Source organism: Lycorma delicatula, chromosome 3 (genome assembly GCF_047948215.1).
Source record: "Lycorma delicatula isolate Av1 chromosome 3, ASM4794821v1, whole genome shotgun sequence".
In the NCBI taxonomy this organism is placed as follows: domain Eukaryota; kingdom Metazoa; phylum Arthropoda; class Insecta; order Hemiptera; family Fulgoridae; genus Lycorma; species Lycorma delicatula.
Window position 1 is genome coordinate 66618553 of NC_134457.1, and position 22933 is coordinate 66641485.

The window sequence follows — 22933 nt, forward strand, 5'->3', positions numbered from 1 at the left end:
CACTTTATTTATCTGTCACACTAAAATAATTATTCAGATCTTGTACCATTTTATTTTTATCATTTATCTTGAGACCATTTATAACTATTCAGAAATTTCATTTTGTTTACTTTTTTAATATTTTCCATAACCTTTTTTGATTTATTTCTGTTATTTTTAATTTTTTTTTGGAACCATACATTCTTTGATTTCTTTTATTCATTTTTATACCTATTATCTATTAATTTAAAATTCTTCCAATCATTATCTATACGATTGTTCATTCAAGCTATATGTTTACTAAATTTATAAACAATTTTTAATATATCTATGAAGATTATTTTTTTTAAATGCTGAGAAATTTTTCTGTTTTAACATTCAAATCTGAATCATTAATATTACTTGTAATCAATATCAGTTAATTTCTTATACAAGTCCTTTTCATACTGAAAAACATAAACATCTTTCTGTAATGATTCTTTATTCTTTGTTTTTAATTGAATCCATTAGCCAAAGGTCAGAATGCAGTTATAACTTTTTTTAAATAAAAGATTATTTACATTACATGATTTATTGTTTTGCCAAAATATTTTCCTTTTAAAAAATTATTTAGTTAACAAAATGAATAAAAATAACAGTGATCTAAAACAATTATGTTACTATTACAACAATTAAGTTATAGGCCAGCATGTTTACCTTATTATTTTATGTTCTTGTAAATTTTATAAATAAGTAGTAACTAATTGTCTTTTAAAAAGAAATTAATCATTAAGCTAAGATTGTATATTAACAGAATTTAAAATCTTAACTTATAAGTTTGTAACATAATTTGTGTATCATATTTTATTCTTAAAAAAATTTGATGTGTAGGGAGAATTGCATAATAAATTAGTGATTATAGTATCTCATTATTTTATTTAACGTATTTAAAATTTTGATTGAATGCCAAGTCTATAAACAGGACAAAATTGTGTTAAGATATTACTATTATATGTAATATTACAAAACTTTTTTAAAAACTTACTTTAAACTTTTTAGTCATACTTTCATCAAATTATTATCATGCATTGCATGAGTTTAATTAGTAGGCTAATCTGGATTTCAAAAGATAACATCATATATTGATATGTCTAATATATTTATAAAATCTCAAACAAATTTTCAATCAAATATTTACTATACAAAGTAACAAAATAGTGAAGTTTTTGATTATTGAAATACAGTTGTAAATTAACAAAAGTTTTTTTTGTCATATAAATTTTACAAATTTACCCCCTTTATGGTGGGATGTTTGCAAAAGAAACGGTGTGGAATATTGTACTGTCACCTGACCTTAGTAACTGCAAAATTTCATCAATAGGCAATGTTAGGAAGTATATTAAATTATTACACCTGCACCCTTAATTTATCCCCATACAGAGAGATGTTTGCAAAAGTAATGGTGGAATATTGAATTGTCACCTGATCTTAGTAACCGTATAAAATTTCATCAATTGGCAATGTCAGGAAGTATGCTAAATTATGGATGCAAGATTTGAGGACAAACATGAAAAAAGAAACATTGAATTAAAATAAAGGAAGTAATAAAAAGATGTCAACATCTAAATTAAATACCATTAATGAATGAATTATATGTATTTTCAACTTTGAGTTACTATCAGCATCTTCAAACTAAAGAAACAAGATGTGATTCAGTCTGGATCATTTTTAATGCTTTTATATGTCATTAACTAACAATGGGTAAAGTGAATAAAAAGGAGTTGATGTTACCACTACAGTGTTTTTAAGTTGTAACTTTGTTTTTCTGGAAAGGTAGTTAGTTATAACTTAATTTTTGATGTGAATAAAGTGAAGATACAACCTACTTAAGTCTAGTAAAACTTCATTATTTTGGAACTTAGGTAGGGTAAACTCCACTTTGTCAGTTGTCTTTGACATCGCGATGTTTCAAGCGATGAAGGAGGAAAGACATATACAGAAAGAAGTTATGAGTAGATGTAAGGTATTGATGCGTTTCAAGATTGAAAGTATTGATTTTCTAACTTCATATCTTATGCCAAACAGTGATGAAACTCTGGGAAAAACACTAACCCCAAGAAATCACATGGATATATCTTTATGTTATACTGCTGATCCTGGATTTCAGAGTGGAGTGGGGGAAAATTTTGTTGTACACAAAGACCAATCAACAGTCTGTAAAAGTATTAACAATGTTATGGGTCATATTCTTGAAAAAGCTCAGCAGGATTCATTTTCCCAGTACAGCACAACAGATGAATAATGCAGTTAGTGTGACAAATGCACTATTATTTACAAACTGTTGTTGGTGCATTAGATTGCATCCACGTAAAAATAAAAATGCCATCAATCTTCGGGGACGAATATATAATTGCAAGGGTAATGTGTCAGTGTTATAGTCAGGCAATGTGTGATTCAGAGGAAATGTTTACAAGCATTAACGCCGAGCTCTGGGCACAATGCAAGAATATAGGGAATGATTGATATTAAAGACATAATCTTTCGATATGACGTCGCTGCTTGTTTGATAGGCGACTCTAGCTACAGTATATCTGCATGGTTGATCGCACCATTTAAGCCACTTGCAGGTGACATTCAACATCGATTTAACAGCAAACATGCTAAAGAAAGAGTTTTTGGTCAGCTCAAACAGAGGTTCCCAATCCTCAGGAACTGCATGCAAGCATCACTAGAAACGGTACCAAAATTAATAGGAGCTGTGCTGTGTCATAGTTATAACTATTCGTAAAAATTGTATCCTTAGTTTTCTGGATACCACTCCTCTCAAGGTAGATATAATTACCTAAATGTAGTGTTTGTTTATTCACTTTGTTTTGACTAAAAGCTATCAACTACACCCTAGAGTTGTTCAGAAGCAAGGGATTGATTACCTATTCCCTATCTGATCTTTAGTGCAGTTAACAGAATAACAAATACAGCACACACTAACATAATAAAAAGGTTAAGTTGTAGTAAATAAATTAACATTAGAAAATGGTAAAATTTATTACTTATAAATATTATACAAGATATTTACAGAAATTACATTAGCAATTAAAATAATTATGAAAAATGTATTCCTTCCTTATTAAATGCATGCAGTAACCTGAAAAAAAAATGAATGTATTTGCTAATAAAACAAATAATTGTAATAATTCTAGTTATTGCTAGTGAGACCCATTAACTTTCCTTGATATTACATTATGCTTAACATCAATTAAATAATTTCATAGATAATAATATTATATAGACTTTGATTTTGGCACTATAGCAATTTCTTCATTTATAAACAATCGGTTATCGCACCTTCCCCTACATTTAATATGATCTGATTCAGCCTTCTCTTCCTAATAATTACATCCACTTATCCCTGTAATAAGTGTTTCAACTCTTTTACAATGAGCTGTGTAATGAGTGCTGGCCTCAGTAAGTTGCAAGTTTTCAAAAAAGTTAATTTTGAAGAGATAAACAAACATGTGTCCCTGCAAGTTTAATATAAAGAATTAAGAAAAACCTTTCTCTACAATTTACTTTAAAAAGTCTTGCATGTTATCTCCAGTGAATCATTTGATGCAAGTGAAATAAAAATATGAAATTAAAAAGTAAGGTACATGGTTAAACTTTTGTTTGGATGACAAGTATTGATGTATTAAACCTTTTGAAGCTTTCGTTCTATGTTGCATTACTTTTTTAAAGAAAAAAAAAGGGTTAACATTTTATGGGAAAATAAACCAACGCTATTTAACCGGTGCATTACTAAGTGGGGTATTCTGACTACCCCAGTTTCATTTATTCCCTATAATAATTTTATCTGAAGAGATATATATTTGAGGTTTTCATGACTTAGTCCTAAAATGATTGAAATTCATTCACGCTCGTGACTGGCCCATTTTTTTGTTTTTATAGTTATTATTGACAGGATATATTGGTGGGATTGTGAGACTACTCTGCTTGGTATGAAATGTCTTGCTTGGTATTAAATTCTTATTTGTCAAAAATGAAAGTTTTACAAAATATTTTTCTCATTCATCTTCGTTGTTTAATTTTTTCATTGCTGAATTTTACCACACTCCCTTGTTTAGCTCAAATAACAATTTTTGCCCAACAGAAAGAAAAGGTTCAATCTTCAATGTCAGGTTTCACAGATGACTTGACTGTAGTTTCTTATGCTCCAAAAAGGGGCAAGTTGGTAATCTTACTTTCTACTCAGTATCATGAGAGGTGGTGAAGAAAGTGAATACAAACCTGAAGCAATACTCCATTACAACAAAACTAAAGGTGCTGTAGATAATGGAGACAAAATGACAAGAGAATACAGCTGTGTTCTCAGAGGAATCAGGTGGTGACCAGTAAGACTTTTCATGGAGATGGTAGATATTGTAGCACTGAATGCATGTATTCTGTACAAAAAAAATCTCCTGTGTGGCAGGAGAATAATCACTGACGGAAACTCTTATGACTGAGCTGGCATTTGGACTCAGCAAAGGCAACGTGGAGAAAAGAGCTAGTAATATCAACAGTCTTCATAAGGATGTACAAAATGCACTGAAATTCTGACAGCAATGATCCAACCCGAGTTCCAACTTACCAACACCACAGTGATATCAAGATTGCAAGAGGAACGAAGATCGTAAAACAAGATTTTATTGTGTAATGTACAAGAAACCTGTTTGCAATATACATAGAGAAGAAACTATTATTGTGAAGTGCATTTTATGCAAAAATGTACCTGAATGAACAGTTCAAGAATGTTATTTATTATTTTGAGACAAAGTACTAGTTTACAGCAATGACAGCCAATTCACTGCATACAATTCTGCCACCTGGGATTGTAGCCACTTTTGCATAGAGAATTTCAATTCTTCACTTTCCTTGAATAATTGAGACGCAAGCCAGTTTTTGAGGTGTAAGAAGATATGGTAGTTACTGGGTGCGAGATCAGGACTGTAACGAGGATGATCAAAAACCTCCCATCCAAATTTTTGAATTGTTTCTGTTGTGCATGCAAGCTGTGTGTGAACATATGCTGTGAAAAAGCATGATAAACAGCAGATGCTCCTGATTTCATCATTCCCTGTTGGTTTTGGATGGCACGACGCAATTTAGAAAGTGTTTCATAATAGACTTGTGATGTGATGGATGTTTCAGTTTCCATGAAATCAATCAAAAGCACACCCTTTTTTAGGTCCCAGAATAGAGTTGCAATAATTTTCCTTTGGGACTAGGCTTGTTTGAATTTTTCAAAGCGATCGTCAGTCCAGACATTAGGCTTGCCACTTCTCTGTTCATCGTGAAAATTTGAGTGGTGTTCCTTAAACTCACAACACTATTGCCTCACTTTTCCTTCACTCAATGCAGTAGGCCCATGTGTTTCACACAATTGATAGTAAATTTCAGTAGCATTATGTCCTCTTGAATTTAGAAATCTGCTCAGTGATTGAAATTTATAGCTGGTGGGATTTGTTATTCCCATACTCATTTTAACACACTTGTCTCACAAAGGCAAACATCTTGACAGCAATGCGGCAGTTATATGCCCAACAAACCACTTAAAGCTACTGTGCATACGCAAACCAATCAGTGTTGCCAATTACTATTTATAACTCATCGGCCCTTCCTTGTGAACCATGTATTGTATACATCATTTTTATAAGATTAATTATATTAAAATAATGAAAAATAATATGCTACTTACATTATAAAATCATCAATATCCATAACTCGAGCTCGTTTTTCTGCAGCACCACAGTCACTGAGAATACTTTCTATTTTTTCTTTTATATCAAATCCTTCTGGTATTGCCTAAAAGTAGAATACTCTGATAAATGAACAGCAACAATTAATTTTACTTAGATAAATCTGCTAATAAACTCTAAAATTTTGGAATACTTGATAAACCATATTTTTAATCTGTCTATAGCTGTAATTACTGTACATGTTTGTAAAAATTTCTGTATAATAATCTCTTATTGAAATGATTAAAACTTATAGGTCAGTATGTGAGAAACAGTTACAGGTACACTTCGAAAGATTCAAGTGCATTCATACCATGCACAACTTCTACCTTTATTCTTTCTGAAAACATCACAAGTTCTTCACAAACATGACTGAAGTACCACAAACTTAAAACATCTATACGTATAATAAATATATATATTAAAGAGGGCACTACATGAACACAGAATTTTTGTCTTAGAAAAAATATCTACCAATAAAAAAAAAAAACTGTTTTTACTGCTTTAGTATGTATTAACAACACTGTAACATTTATAAACTTACCATAACAACAAGTATCTTCAGCCATTTGATTTCAATTTTATCTAAAAATGGGAGGTATACAAAATAATCCATTTTTTACAATGATTAGCTAATACAGTGCCCATTATAAATCAAGTGTTATTTATATTTATAAAAAAGGTTGTACAATAGGAAAAATATAAACAAAATTGAATAATATAATTACAAAACTATCTTTGTGTTTTAAGCTAACAACTATGAGGGCAGTATATCATGTACAAACATAAGTTAACAAAAAAGAATGGACTCTAGTTTAACATATAGTGAATGTAAATTTAGAACATCATTTGTATTTTATTTTATAATTTCCATTTTCAAATTTTCTTGGATTAAAGAATGATAAACATACCACAGCTTTAAAATATTGCTTACTTCAAGTAAAATTATCACAGATGATCAATTAAAAAGCTTAAGATTTTCTAAATAAAAAAAGGTGAAATTGTAGTTGGCATTTTAAATAACTTTTTTTTAAATTAATTAACAAAAAAAATAAAAACCGACTTCAAATAAAAATAGTACTAAAATGTTACAAATAATTATATTTTTATTTATTAACTAAAGCAAAAATATTTACAACAAATAACTCTATTTTTGAAGTCTTTACCAGCCAACACAAGTTAAACAAAAAGAAAAACCTTATGATCTATATAATGCAACTCCCACTTCAGGCAATGCAAAATTGGTAATAGAAGTTTTACTACAATAAAATTAGATCTACAAAAATATAATATAATAATAAAATGCGACACACAAAAATATGATATAACAATACTTTATAGATACTTATGTAGAACTATTATCATTAAGTATATATGCCTTAGCAAACTCAAGATAAGGTATGATCATGAGATGCTCTATCTTCTTATATGCTCTTGAGATCCCATTTCACATGTGGGAATCCCATTTAGTTGCCTTCCAGTCGGTTGAGGTATTAATTTTACATAACTTGATGTTTAATTTGTGTTGGTTGGCACTGACTTCAAAAATAGTTATTTGTTGTAAATACTTTTACTTTAGTTGATAAATAAAAATATAACTATTTGTAACATTTTAGTACAATTATTTTCTGAAGTTGGTTTTTTATAAAAATTAGTTTGTTTCTTAATTTTTAGTGTATATATATATATTCTAACATGGCCTACGAGCATGATTAGGGCCTTTTCCCTGATAAAAATAAAATATTCTGATGTCAACATTTTGTTGACATTCATTCTCAGTCATAATATTCCATTGTTTTACATATTTCTTTTTTATTAGTACTCTGCACTGATAGATAATACTAGTTGTTAGTTTTAATACTGTGTAAAGTAAGAGATTTTCTGTGTATTTGATCACTATCAGCTGAGATGGCTGTATAAAGTTGTTTAATTTTGCAAACGTAGTACGAGTAATTTGTTGTAAATACTTTTACTTTAGTTAATTAATAAAAATATAATTATTTGTAACTTTTTAGTGGTATTATTTAATGAAATCAGTTTTTATTTTTATTTTTTATAGATTATTTTATAAAAGCTCCTCTTTTTGTACTGTGCAGTCGACAGCTGTGTTGAGTCGTTCTGGTTTTTGTATTTTTCCTAAGATTATCATCGGATTTGGTTAAAATTTATATGAGACCGTTCTGAAAGTATACTCTTTTGATTAAAAAAAGATTATCAAAATCAGTTCATCAATGTCAGAGATATTATCATATATTAAAAAAATTGTATGATAATCTTTTTAGAAGTTAGTTAAAAAAAAAATAAAAGTTTTTATTAAGCACAGAGCATAAAAAAATATGATTTAGAGATCCACAGAGATAAAATTTATAATATATTTACACAACAAAAATGTAGAAATGGATCCAAAGTACAAGAGAAAATATTTTTCTAAAGTATAATACACAGATATTATGAGAATATATGATGATTAACCTTGTTCATTAGAGAGCAAGCTGTTGTATAATTCTTTTCAAGCAATGCTAAAACGGTACTCTGTTTAAAAGCTGCACTTAACGTTTTATTTTTTCTGACAAAAGCAATACGAGTCAATCCATCCCATTCCTTGAAGTTAATTGGAGGAGGTGGATTCCGTGGTTCTATTCGTACCACATTTGATTCAACCTTTGGAGGTGGCCTGAAATTATTTTTTCCAACCTGAACAGAAATAATATTATAAAAATTACACTTCAAATTCATTAAAAACAAGCTGAAATGATGAATTTACCAAAATCCTTCCATTTTGTGGTAATCTAGAATAACATTTTTTCAATGCAATTATCATTTTCATTTTTATGTACGTATGCATATGTATATTTAAAAAAAAATAAACTGATAAAAGCAGTTCATGTAACTTTTTGGATATAATGAGACTTTACTTGAATGTTATCTATTAACATTTAACTGATCCTATGCTTTCAACTGCATCATTATTGTAATAGATTTATTTCCTAGAACATTATATGCTTTATAATACATAATTTACACATTACCAAATTCATCTCGGCCTTTCAAATAATATGATTTCAACTTTCCTCATACTAGTCATTAACCTTGTCATGCTCTGGACTAAAGCAGTATTTATTAGACTTACAAGGAGCTAATTATTCAGTTTTTTGATAATTATGTACAATTAATAACTCGCCTACAATTTTGAATATACATTATTTTGAAATTTGGAATATACCTACCTTATTTAGAACCTAAGTTATTTGTTACAATTGAAATAATTTGTCAGAAACGCCTTTCACCTGAGCTTAAATCCCTTATAAATTGTATTGTACTTTTTCCAAAAATTTCATAATTTAACACTGCACAAGTGTAATATACATTATTTTCAGATTAAATAATTTGGTTAAGTTTGTTAATTAAGTTAAGAATGATATTAAATTCACTTAAGAATAAATTAAGTTAGATTAAGTGCAATATAATTTTTTTTGGGAATAAATAACTAAGTCTGTGAAATTTAATTGAGTTTAGTTAGATTTAGGTCTAGGATCAAGGGTACAGTTAGGTACCCTTGAGTTTAGTTAGGTAAGGTAATCAACAATTTTGTGTACTGAACTTCTTAGAATATCAACATAACCTAACTTTGCTCACCAACTTCATCCAATTAACCTTAAATATTCAATTTGCCAATTGTTAGTCTGAGTCCATAAACAATAATCAATTATTTAGTACAAATAATGTACATTATCCTTGAACAGTGCTGAATTACAAAATTTTTTTGGTGATGGTACTTTGTAAGTTACGAGGAAATTAACCAGTGAAAGGTATTCTGATGAATAATTTCAAGTGTAATGAATAACTTGGGTCCTAAATAAAGTATAATCCAAATTTCATCAAAATTGGAGGTGAGTCCCTAATTACATGTAACTACTATTTTTTTCAACTTAGACTTAATTAGAATTTCTCTATCTGTCTTGTTTGTTTAAAATGCACATGTTTATTTGATAAAAAGAACTCTGTTTATCAGCATGAAGAATTATCAGATGTAGAATTTGTATAATGAGCAGTTCCGATAATGTAAATGTTACATTTTAGAATAAGATACAATACAATGAACTTACACTACACAAAACAACATAAAATAACAATATGGATGTCAGTAGCTCAGATCAAGGGATTAGAGATATTTTTAAAATTTATGTAAGAGCCATTTTAACTACTGTAATAGTTTCTGTAATGTTGCTGATGTGGGTTTGTTTATTTACTATGTTTTATGTTAAAAAAAAGAAGTAGGATTGTGGCATGCTGAACTGAAATCAATAATTTTACTTTAAAGTATATATGAAAACAGGTAACCAATGAAAACAACATGTAATGCTGGTTCAATTAGTTGAAAGATGAAACAATTGCTGTTCTCAAAGCAGAAATTGCCTTGAAGACCACCAGTATCAGAAAGTTTTGAACAAATTACACAATCTGCAATAGAAGTCCTAATATATCCATCACTTGTGTTAACAGACACAATTCATCAATATGAATTGAAAAACTGAAAACCAACACATCATTTTTTGAGAAAGCACATGATACACTTATGTTAATGTTTGGTGTGGTTTATGAAAAACTGTATAACTAGGCTTTTTCTTCTTTGCTGAAAGGGGCATTAATGGACATGTTTATCTTCTACATATTCTGCATGTAGAAAAGCAACAGTCATTTGACTGTTGCTAGGATTAACTACAGGATGAACTAGAAAAAGTATATTAAATTTATTTCCAACAAGAAACTAGACTGAATCTTAAATTTTCATAATGTGGGGATGCACCTGAATTGTGACTTGAATCACTTAAAGAAAAGAACTAATGAAACAATTACAACCTATACAGAATATATGTTACATCATGAGGCCAAAACTGAATTTTGATAACAGTTTTGCCAAATTTTGAAAGTTATTAACATATATGTTTTCATAAAATTTTATAGTGGCAACTAAACATTAGATAAATGTGAATAAATAATTAAGATATGTTCATCCTAAAAAATAAAATTACAAAATAATCTGGAGATGAAAAATAAAATTTATATTACTATAAAAGGTACACCTTCCAAATCCTAGTTTCTATTCAGTAGCTGGATAAACATGAATGTAGCACTGGTAAGTTGAACCCGTCTTCAACCAGATGACCAAATGATGTAATCTGGTTATGAAGTGACATTAACTGATAACTAAATCATGCTTGTTTTGTCACATCACACAAGGTATGTTTCTAGTAACTGAAAGTAAAGAGCAGATGATGTAATGTTAAAATAATAATCATTAAAAAATAAACCAAATAACCTTCATAAGTAATTCAACTTTTGCTAGAAGCTGAGTGTTGAGAGACAATCTGCAATATAACTTATCTCCAGGTTTTGCAACAAGGCGGTAAGCAAATTCTCTTTGGAACATTAAAACAGCACATCTGAAGAATGGTCTATGTAAAAGAAGTTTGAAGACTAATGGTGATGATATCTGATAGGGTATATTTGCAACGCAGATATTAAAAAATGGCAATTCCATTTTTAGTACATCTCCAACTAATATTTGTAGTTTTGACTGAAACGGTGTACCTAACACTCGTTTTTGTAATTCAGCTACCAATCTGAAATTAAGCAAAACAATTTTTAATTGAATGAAGAATGAAATACAAAATATCGCAATATATTAGACCAAATACCAGCAAGAAATATGGTATAACTGTTAAACATGCAAGTAAAAAAACCAATTAAAAAACTAGCTGAATCTTTTTTTATTTATACTTAAATAATGATGTAATTGACAAAGAGATTGTTAACAATAAATGTTCTTCAATGCTTATCACAACAAATGTTTTTCACAGAAAATGTCATATTTTAAAATCAAATTTGAGGCGGGTAGGTAATGTCAAATAAATACCTGCAACTTAAAAACTGTTAACTTGACTAGTGTAAATAAAATAACATCTACGTAGTAAATTAACTATAAATGGAGAGGAAGTTATTTAACATGGAGATCACTAGGAGTAGGGGATACTTCAAACGCTTCCACAGATCACAGTGATAGTTGTTTTTTCTTCCTCAGAACAACAATTTTCCATGTGTGATCTAAACCCAGATAGTTTAGGTTTCTGATTAAACTGTTCACAATGGTAATGTAAGTTGTACCTTTTCAGGGCCAAGTGTCAAAAGTTGAATTTTGAAAATCTTTCAAAGTAAAAATTTCACTTCTAATTAACCGATTCTGATAACATTTTTAAAATCTTCAAAAGTTATCAATCTCAATAAAATCTTATCGGACAATCTCAGAAAAGTGACATTTTTAACTCAATGAAGCAATTCCCTCATTTTACAGAAAGCAATTTTTACCTTTGCTAAAAAGTGGAGCTCTAGGAAAATTAAACTAAACAGTGCTTCTACATCTACTGTATTTTATGAACTAGTAATAATATGATAATACTGAAGTCTTCAGAGGGTTACCAATCTATTTTTAGTCACACTTTGCTGACCACTGCATCACTAGACTACTATACTACATATAAATTGAGATTTATCACCGCATAAATATATACAAATGAAATAAATAATGTAGTAAACAATTAAATTTCATGGTATCATCCTAATGGTTGAGCAAGTGATAAGCACCACAGATGCTTATTATGCCTATGGCTATGAGTGACGATTGTAAGCTGTACTTGTATTACAGGTTCCAATTAATCTAACTGGATTTGAATAACCATGTCAACAGTATAACTTTGCACAGAGTTCAATTTACATAGCTATCTTAGAAATGGTTGGCCTGAAACTGGACAAGATTAAATGCTACATACTAGTTAACTATACATTATATTGGGGTTGAGGAAAAAGTATTCTTCTGGTCTGGTTATAACTAGTACATAATATTAATCAAATCATGCAATATTCACATGCTTTTGAAAGGTGACATTCACTGAGTATTTTTCTGAAAGGTTATTGTTATATTAATTTACTAGCAGACCCGACAATGCTTTGTTATGGCTAGATTTGCGTATATAAATATATTAAATGAACGCAATTGAAAGTTTGATAAAACATTAACAAAATTAATATTATGGTACTTCACAAAATTTAACCTTTCCCTTTTACCCTTTCCATTTCCCTTTTCCACCATTTTCATTTTTACCACATTCCTTTTCCCCCATTTCTCTTTTTCTTCTTTCCCCTTTCCATTCCTTTTCCCTCTTTTCTCTTTTACCTTTTTTGATTTTTCTTATTTCCATTTTTCAGATTTTTCCCTTTCTACCTTTTTCCCCCACACGTAAATCGGTTCCAGTAGTTGTTTAGTCTATAGCGGATACACATATTGGAAACACTGAAATAAAATCGTAAAATATTTAGTATAGAATGTGTTGCTTTTATGTCCAACAGATGGAGCGCTGTTTTTTAAAAATAGCATGTTTTTACCTGTCACAGGTGTGACATCTTAGGTATATAAAAACATGTGCGTTTATGAATGCAACGCTGTGTCAAAATTTCAAAGCAATCATTGAAGAACTTTTGGAAATTTAAGATTTTGAATAAACAATCATTTACATTTTTATTTATATACATTTATTTAAAAGTGATAGCATCTTCTTTTAAAATTATTGCAAATAAAGAAGAAATTTGATGAATTTTGCAATATTATTTCAAAAACGGAAAGAATGAGACTCAGGCTGATAAAAACATTTGTGAAATTTATAGACATGGGGCAAATATCAATATGCGAGGCACAAAAGCTGGTTCAAGGATTTTTAATCAGGAAATTTTGATGCCAATGATGCACCCCACACTGGTCAGTCAATGACTGAAAAGTTCAATGAAATCAAGGAAAAACTAAGCAAGAACATCATGATATCAGTAATAAATTAAACATTATCTACAAAACAGTGTTAACCATTTGAAGGCTGATGTAAAAAACTCTACATTTGGGTGCCACATGAATTAACTATATAAAATTTAATGTATAAAATCTCCATCTGTGAATCACGGCTAAAACGAAATGAAACTGAACCAGGTTTTATAATGGATGATGAAAAATGTATAACATATAACAATTTTTTTTTCATTTTCAGTCTTTGAATGGTTTGATGCAGCTCTCCAAGATTCTCCCTATCTAGTGCCAGTCATTTCATTTCCTTACATCCTACATCTCACAATTTGTTTTACATATTCAAAATGTTGCCTGCCTGCACAAGTTTTCCCATTCACCTGTCCTTCCAATATCAAAGCGATTATTCCAGGATTCTGTTCAAATAACCACAGCCATGATTCAACACCTTGATTATGTTAATTATCCAGCATTGTTACTTGCCAACACACAGTTTAAAAATCATAACAGAAGAATATAAAGATGGAAAAAGTCAGGTGATAGAGCAAGCTATCAGATATATTATATCATGGTTACACTATGATTTAGAAATTAACTCATTGGCTGCAAAGCATATGCTGGAGCAGAAATTGATAGCGACCATAATTTAGTGATAGACTGGGGTTTAAAACCTGAAGAAAAGGTGTCATATAAATCAATGGAATTTAGAGAAGCTTATTGAAGAGGAGGTGAAGAAGAGTTTTGGGGAGGATATCGCAAGAGGTCCGAGTAAAAAAAGTAAGGTAGAAAATATAGAAGAAGAATGGGAGAATGTTAAAAAGGAAATTCTTAAATCAGCAGAAGCGTACTTAGGCGGAAAAAAGAGAACTGGTAGAAAACCTTGGGTATATAATGGGATATATTGGATATATTGGATAATATTGGATATATTGGAGCTGATGGATGAACATAGAAAGTATAAGAATACTTGTGATGAAGAAGGTAAAAGGAATTATCGACAATTAAGAAATACTATAAACAGGAAGTGCAAATTAGCGAAAGAACAGTGGATTAAAGAAACATGTTCAGAAGAGGAAAGAGAAATGATCACAGGTTAACACATGGAGCATACAGGAAAGCCAAGGAGAATTTTGTGGTACATAAATTAAAATCTAATGTGTTAAACAAAGATGGTGCACCGATTTATAATATGAAATAAAAAGGCCGATAGATGGATGGAATATATTGAAGAATTATATGCAGGAATGAATTATGAAATGGTGTTCATAATTCAGAGGAAGAAGAGGAGGTCGAAGAGAATCTAAATTTAAGAGAGCATTAAAAGATTTGAATGGCAGAAAGGCTCCTGGGATAGACAGGATACCTGAAGAATTACTGCACAGTGCAGGTGAGGAAGCGATAAATAGATCATATAAACTGGTGTGTAATATTTACAAAAAAGGGGAAGTTCCATCAGATTTCAAAAAGCGTGTTATTGTCATATCAAAGAAAGCAGGAGCAGATAAATGTGAAGAATACAGAACAATTAGCTTAACTACTCAATCATTAAAAATCTTAACTAGAACTCTGTTCAGGAGAATTAAGAGGAGAGTGGAAGAAGTGTTAGGATAAGACTAATTTGGTTTCAGAAGAAGTATAGAGAGAGCTTGACTGCGAAGTTTTGATGTATCTACAGTGTAGTCCTGACCATGCACTGTCAGACTACCATTTATTTTGGTCTCTAAAAGACTCTCTTAATGGTATAAAGTTGGCTTCAAAAGCGGCTTGTGAAAATCGTTTATCACAGTTTTTCATCCAGAAAAGAAAACACATAAGTTCTTCAGTAATGGTATTATGATTTTATTTCAAAAATGACAAAAGGTGGTTGATCAAAACTGCACATATTTGTTTTAAAAAACTTCATTTAAAATATGAAAAAATCTTGTTTCACTTTTGTAATAACATACTAAGAAACCCTTTAGTTATCATAATTATAATATTGAAAAAATAAAAATATTTGACATGCAAAATAAAATAATAATGTAATTTAACTATGCTTTTGATGGGTTATTCTAGTACTCCAAGATAAAAAAAAAAAAAATTTCTAAAATTCATGATTTATGTGTCAAAGTGTAGATCATTAAATAATAGATAGAAACTGCTAATGCGATAGGAACTGGTCATTTAAAAAAAAAACTGTTTAATATGACAAATAAAAACTAAATACATTACTAGAATTCTCTTAATATTATGTAAATTCATTCATAAAGAATGGTCAAATATGTACACACCTTGGATCTATTTCACATGCTATTACTTTTTTAACTTTTTCCAAAAGACGAACTGTCATGTTACCAGTACCAGGTCCAATTTCCAGAGCAATGTCTGTTGATCTTAAAGCAGATTTATCTAACATACTTTGAATAACTTGTGGATTTTTTAGAATGTGTTGCCCAAAATCTTTATTAAACAAGATACCTAAACAGATCAAAAAACACTATATAATAATCTTACAGTAAATAGTAAAGTAGATTCTTAAGCAATAAACCTCACTTACCACTAATTATTGGTTAGAACACTTCATTGGCATGCTGAATTCATAAAACTATTTTTATTAACAATCTGTAGCTATAGATCACTGGCTACCTTCTAAGTTTTTGACGGAATTTTCCTTCAAACGATATTTTATTCAACTTACTTTTTTTAATGAAATAAGTACATAAAAAACCCCTCCAGATAATTCATCAATATATTATTTTCCAAGGTGGAATAGAAGGCTTTCGTTTCATTCCAAGGGTAGTGGCTTCAAATACTGGTCAGGCTTGCCATTTTACACAAGTTACAAGATTAATTTCTTATAAGTTTAAGTAACTGATTGTTAACGTGTAGTTGCTACAGTAAAGTTGTTTAATAAGCTATGTGTGCTTCTAATGATAAAGGATCTAGTCTGTAACCTGTAACTGATAAACTTCTTTATTTTTCCAAAATTTTCATAACAGCTGATGATGCTAACAATGCCAGTCAGCTGTGTTGTATTTTAAATAATTGCAGCCAGCTCACAAACAATGATTGCTTTTAAGTAGCAATTAAAACATGAGGGATAACTGGAAATCACACACAGCCATATCTGGAGAAAAATACAATTTGTTGTTGGTTCAAATTTTTTTGCTCAGTTAAAACCAGTTTGGGTGCAAATTTTCCAGCCTCCTTTGTACGTTCAAATCATACGTGCTGAAATAATTAATACTGATATTTTGGAAAATCATCCAATGATTTTTTTCCTAAATAAATAATTCCAAACCTTTTCAATAATATTTTTGCTTTTGGTAGTGAAGCAAAATGATGATTACTTAACACAGTCTGACGGTTTCTTTTTTTCCATACTCTTATTTGTGCTATCACAGTATTATTGTCTAATTGAAAAATCTTGTGTTGTTTGGCTTGGGTATCAGTGAGCTTTTGGCAAAACTTTATGCAGAAGTATTATTCAACTTACATTCTTGAAAATGAAAATGTGATAAAGACACTAATATAATTTTAAACACAGGCTGACTTCACTTACAACAGAAAAATAACTGATGCACAGTAAGACTGATAAGTTAGTACTTTGCTGAGCTTTGCTTAATCACTCTAGCTGGAACTGAAGAAAAAAAAGCCATGTTTAGTTCTGAAGAGATATTACATAAAACAATATAGCTCTCCTTGTACCAAATAAAATAACAAATTTAGTGCGTTATTTTGATTATCCATATTTAGATTTAATTATTATGTACCATTATAAACATTCTACAAACAACGGCAACCAATTAAATGCTTCAATTCACAAATACAATCACGCTAGTAAAAGGAAATATTCGATGTCTATAACATTTAGTTCTGTTTTAGCAATTATTATAATTTTTGAACAATTAAAATGTTTTTTTCACAAAACTGCATAAATCAAAAATTTAAAAGTTACATCTTCAGTACTTTCTATCTGCCTTCTATAAGGTTTTAAGTATATCTCATCTTCCATCAACTGGCCAGCTGATGTACTCATCGGTATACTGGCTTATGATCTCTGTAATTGGGTGTATGTCTCTAGAATGATTAAGTTTATTTTTTAGATTACAATAATGAAGCCAATTTTGTCAAAGGAGCACCTCTATGTAAAAAGTAAAGCATTAAATATAACATGAAACTGATAATAAATGATACTTTTGATAGTATGGAATGAAAGTTTTGATGCGAGTTCACATCATTGGAATTTTATAAAAAATTGATATAGAAAAATAAAATTCTTTATTTTATTTATTCTTTATTTCATGACTTTAATATAGTCATGAAACATACATAGTCCCCAGTTATCCAGATTAATTTTCGAAATAAACAATATTTCCGGATGTGAAAGTAAACAAGATTTAGATTAATCTCCATTACCTCCATTACTAATCTTAGGTTTATTTTCATTATAATTTAACTTACCTTGTCTAGCCACTTCTTTATGTTGACTGTAACTCTTGTCTCTTTTAATTTTCGGCATTTTGAAGTCATAAACTCTGCCAATAAACGTCAATTACCTTTTGAGGTTATATTTTAAGCACATGTTAAGACGTAACCTCATAGACACGTGTTGAACGTATACAACCTTCCGAAAAGAAAATTTGATTTTAATGTAGTTAAATATGATAATATAAATTCATTACTCATTACACTGAATATCTGAAAAATATTCAAATTTTAAAATAAAACATAAATATAATTTCAGTAAACTTAGTTTACAAGAAAATAAAGCCTCTTCAGATGGCCAGAATTAATTTTAAACTGTAAGAACATTGTAAAGATTCTATTATTTATTTCAGGCTATTATATGTAGTATATTTATTTTGTACTGTTTTGGTTCCATCATGTTAAACTCAGTTATAGAGGAGTGTTTAATAAGCGATGTAAACAGCTCTGGCACGTTAATGACGGACTGAATTTGTTTGTCTTAAACCTTTTTGTTTTTCTGTATAGCCTCTGGAACCACCGTAAGGTATTACTTCAGAGGATTATATGAATGAATGTAAATGAACTAGTCTTGTACAGTCTCGACCATTCCTGAGATGTGTGGGTAATTGAAACCCAACTACCAAAGAACACCGGTACCCACTATCTAATGTTCAAATCCGTATAAAAGTAACTGCTTTTACTAAGATTTGAACCTTAGAAAACATGACTTCGAAATCAGCTGATTTACGATGACGAGTAACCACTAGACCAGCCCGGTGGGCTGTTTGTTTTCAGCCTAGTATTATCGAAAATCACCGACTGAAGTATTACACGCCAATCCGATTTATATTTTTATTAGATTTCGAGAAATCAATTGCAGCTGACCCAGTTTGGAATCATTAAGTAAGTAGACTGGCATGCCCGTCAAACACCTTGATATTCATGATAGAAAAATCTTTCTTTTAAGCAGCTACTTTTTGCCATTTACTTTCCCGATTTTCGCAAGCATGTCAACCTTACTACCTCTAGAGGTTCTATGTATGTTTTTTCGTGTGTGGAATTAATTTTGCTCAATAGAAGTATGTTTCAATAGTTCCTTTGAATTTGGAGCTATGTGATTTGTCATTGTTTTACTAAATGATGCATATAAATGGATTGTACAATGCAATGTTGAACTGCCTCCGTTTGTATGAGTGTGTGAAATTCGTTTTCTCAACGGCTGTGCAGTCGCCTTATATTTTTACTCTTTAAAGAGAGAGATGGATATTTAAAAAGTTTAGATATTTGATTACCAACTACTATTTTAAATTGATATCTTGTTTTAATTGTGTTCCAATGTTTTAGCAAAAACTTTTTTGGTCTATAAGTAATAATGATAAAGCATTAGTTTTTCGAAATTGTGTCACTGAAGGGAAATTATAATGTGTAATGGGTTATTTCTTTCTTTTTATGATTAAAATAACCGTAATACACAATGTCAGTTTTAAAATTGTATGATGTGGGAGTCTAAATTCAAAATTTAACTTTTTATGGAGCTATTTCTATATGTGCTATGGAAAATTTTGAATGCAAGATCCTTATAAAGCATTCATTCGACTCGATTGAATAAACCACAATGTTTGTGTTAATTAGATCCTCCTCAGATGTAAAAATTAAGCCGTAATGCTCTGTCAGGTATGATGGTTATTAAATCCAAAAATAGCATTATTGTTTAAATATACAGAAACATTTAATGAATTTCAAAAGGAACAAAAGTTAAAGCCAGCTAATAATCGTAAGTTATCCAACAAGCATGCACCTTATAAAATACATTTTAATATTTAAAAAAAAATCTTTAAGCACATTCTGACCCCTGTAGGAGAAGACACTTACCCTGTGATGATACTGTCCCCACACCATCTCCTCTGTTCCTAGCCTTGTTGGACTTTACTGGAGATCATCTTTTAGACCCTCTAAACCTGATAACACATCATAGTCATCAGTTTGGCTTCTGTCAGGACGCCATCAATGCAAATTCCTCAGCAGACATTTCTATCAGTGTATTTACACAACCTACAATCGCCTTCGTATGGGTTCTTCCAACCACAACCATCTACCATAACTTACAACCCTCAACTATCAAATTAACTGTTTTACAGAAGCGCGATCGCCACGCCTTCCTCTAGAGTATGAACTCAGATCATTACTTGATTGAGTCTGAACACCAACAATACTATCCTCATACCAACATAACATGTGTTGATTGCAACAATGACAATTTTGTCCTGCAATCCAATTTATTCAAAATCCTCTTGATTTATTAAAAAATCAAGAAATGAATTCACAAATTTAATTAGCCTCTTTTGAAAACATACCCTATCTCTCTCTGCTGTGGTCCACTTTCGGGACCAAGATCAATGCCTACACCCTCTAACACCACAGCTCCCATCACAGAGTTTTCCACACATCCATTCTCATCCTGACAGCGAATATCTCAGCTAACCAGAATTGATGCCAAAATGTCTGTCTTGGCGAAGTAAGCAGTCAGGTGGGCCTCTACCCATCCAGGTTGTTATTCTCTGTAACAGCATCAAACCACCTCAGCCATCCTCCACAGGGCTAAGCATCTAAGGAAGCCAGTAACTATGTTCCATTCTCTTTTGGTTTTTCAATTAACTTGCAGATCAAAACCAGAATTGATCCTCGGAAGCTGCTTTGGTATGTTCAGCTGTGTACCTGGGGCAGACATGTAAGACATGATCCACATCATCAATGGCCACCTTCTGGACACAAGCCTGAATTAATCATACCAAATCTGGCCAATTACCTCGAAAAGCGTGTCCAGTAAGAAACTGCCTAATTATATAATAATCTATACCATCATATAAAGATGAAGAGGGTTTTTGTTTGTTTGGGTTAAACAAAAAAACTACTCAGTCAATCGCAACCAAACTTTACCCATGTTTCTTGACATAACTGAAAAGGTTTTTAGATATATTTTATTTCAAAAAATCTAAAAAAAAATGTATATATTTATACAGAGTGTTTTTAAAATGTTGGGCTGGCTATAGGCGCTAATTGTAGACCTCTTGCCTCAAGCCAGCAGCGTACTTGCTGAACTGCATTATTGACCACCTCCTCAACTTCTGCTTCAGTATGTCTGGTCTTGAGCAAAGCCAAGTCATTGCATATGCAACAGGTTCAACATCCCCATCAAACTCAAGTCTCAAAAGTGAGGTTCCACCGGAGTGGATCGAGAAACCCATCAAACGTGTCAAAAACCAACTCACCATCTTCTGTGGGGGTTTTAATTTCCATGTTAAACTATTTACTTCCTTATTAGCACTTTTTATTCTATGATAGTCCATTGCTTTTAACATGCACAACATGTTTTCCATCTGATTCCATTCCAAACTTTTGATTAACTTTAACACATTTCTTTATTGTACGTTAAGGCAATATCATAAGCACACAATATAAAGCTTTCAACCCAACAAAAACACATTTTGGTACTCTGAACCATAAAAAATTATTATAAGATTCATTGGGGCTCTGCAAGAGTAATAAGTAATAAGACCAAAGTCTTGTTGAAGTCTTGTTGATATTACTCTTCTAAGAAAATGTTTACATGGTCTCATGCAGAACCTCAATGAATCTTATAATAATTTTTTATGGTTCAGAGTACCAAAATGTGTTTTTGTTGGGTTGAAAGCTTTATATTGTGTGCTTATGATATTGCCTTAACGTACAGTGATGGGAATGTTTTAAAGTTATTCAAAAATTTGGAATGGAACCTGATGGAAAACATGTGCATATTAAAAGCAATGGACTATCATCGAATAAAAAGTACTGATAAGGAAGCAAAAATAGTTTATTAACATGGAACTAAGAAAAACAGAAAAAGTACTCAACCAGAATATAAAGATGGTGAGGAAGAAGACCCAGACAATGCAGAATATGGTGTTGGGATACACTTTTAACAGATGCTTTTAATCGTTTTCCAAAAATTTTATGTTTTATAACTATAAGACCCATTATCTCATGAACTGCTTAAAGTAGAAAATAGAATTTTTACATTGTGTTTGTGTATGAAAGATTCAGCTACTGAGTTTTTTTAAGACCTATTGATTATATTTTCTAAGGTACATAACTTTCTGTGCAAAAAATCAGCATCAAAAATAGGAAAAAAATAAATATTGTTAAGTAAACAAATTTTTGTGTTTAAAGTATGAAAAAACTCAGTAGATAAAAGAAATATCTAAAAACAACTGTGCAGAATTCTCTGCTGACTTCCTATTGTGTCCTGAGATAATCGGACTTCTTTTTTTCTGTTTTTGTTCAGCCACAAGCCTGTCTGACCCAGTACCCTCTACTTCCCTTACAAGACTTCTCTGCAGCATATAGTTTCGCCATCACCTTCCTATTGAAATCTTCCACAGCTTTCCAGCTCTCCTCACCTTCCATTTGGATCCCTTGCATTTCATTCGGTGTGAACATATGGTCACGACTCAGCATGTCTAACATTTCCAAGCGATCCTGCATGCAGGATCCTGAAACACAGGCACCAGAAATATACATGCTCTGTAATCTCGCACGCTGGGCAAGTGTTCGAGTGGTCCTAGTTAAACCTATATAGGTATGATCAATAGCCCCCAAGGCCCACCAGGAACTGAATAAGACTGTATCCCAGCGAGCCGTGCACCCTCTCACACCACCCCTTCAAATTACCAATGAGGCGATGTGTCCACCAAACCTTCACACTTTGGTTCCATCTCTCTTGCCACCAATTTCATGAACTCACCTGTTATTATCTTAATTTCCAATTTCCTGTCTACAGGCTGTAAATCCCCCAACTCACTTATTCTCTTCCATTGCAACAATACCAAGTCTGTCGGCATACATCTGGCCAACACTTCTGTGTCACCTT

At 30.8% G+C, this 22933-nt stretch overlaps 1 protein-coding gene and 1 long non-coding RNA gene across 2 annotated transcripts in view; one reads left to right on the plus strand and one right to left on the minus strand.

Annotated features, from left to right (window-relative positions):
- Nucleotides 1-2984: 2984 nt before the first annotated feature.
- Nucleotides 2985-18174, minus strand: LOC142321664 (putative dimethyladenosine transferase). The gene is made up of 6 exons (XM_075359930.1): nt 18022-18174; nt 15849-16035; nt 11053-11356; nt 8205-8426; nt 5693-5799; nt 2985-3103 (listed from the first exon to the last, which is right to left on the minus strand). Exons 1-6 carry the CDS (start codon nt 18077-18079, stop codon nt 3061-3063), a joined length of 921 nt encoding a protein of 306 aa, XP_075216045.1. The 5' UTR covers nt 18080-18174; the 3' UTR covers nt 2985-3060.
- A 596-nt stretch (nt 18175-18770) lies between these two features.
- The window catches only part of LOC142321665 (uncharacterized), a 53003-nt gene continuing 48840 nt past the window's right edge, over nt 18771-22933 (plus strand). Inside the window, exon 1 of the long non-coding RNA XR_012755699.1 lies at nt 18771-18930. This is a non-coding gene — a long non-coding RNA (uncharacterized LOC142321665). The remainder of the gene's footprint in view (nt 18931-22933) is intronic.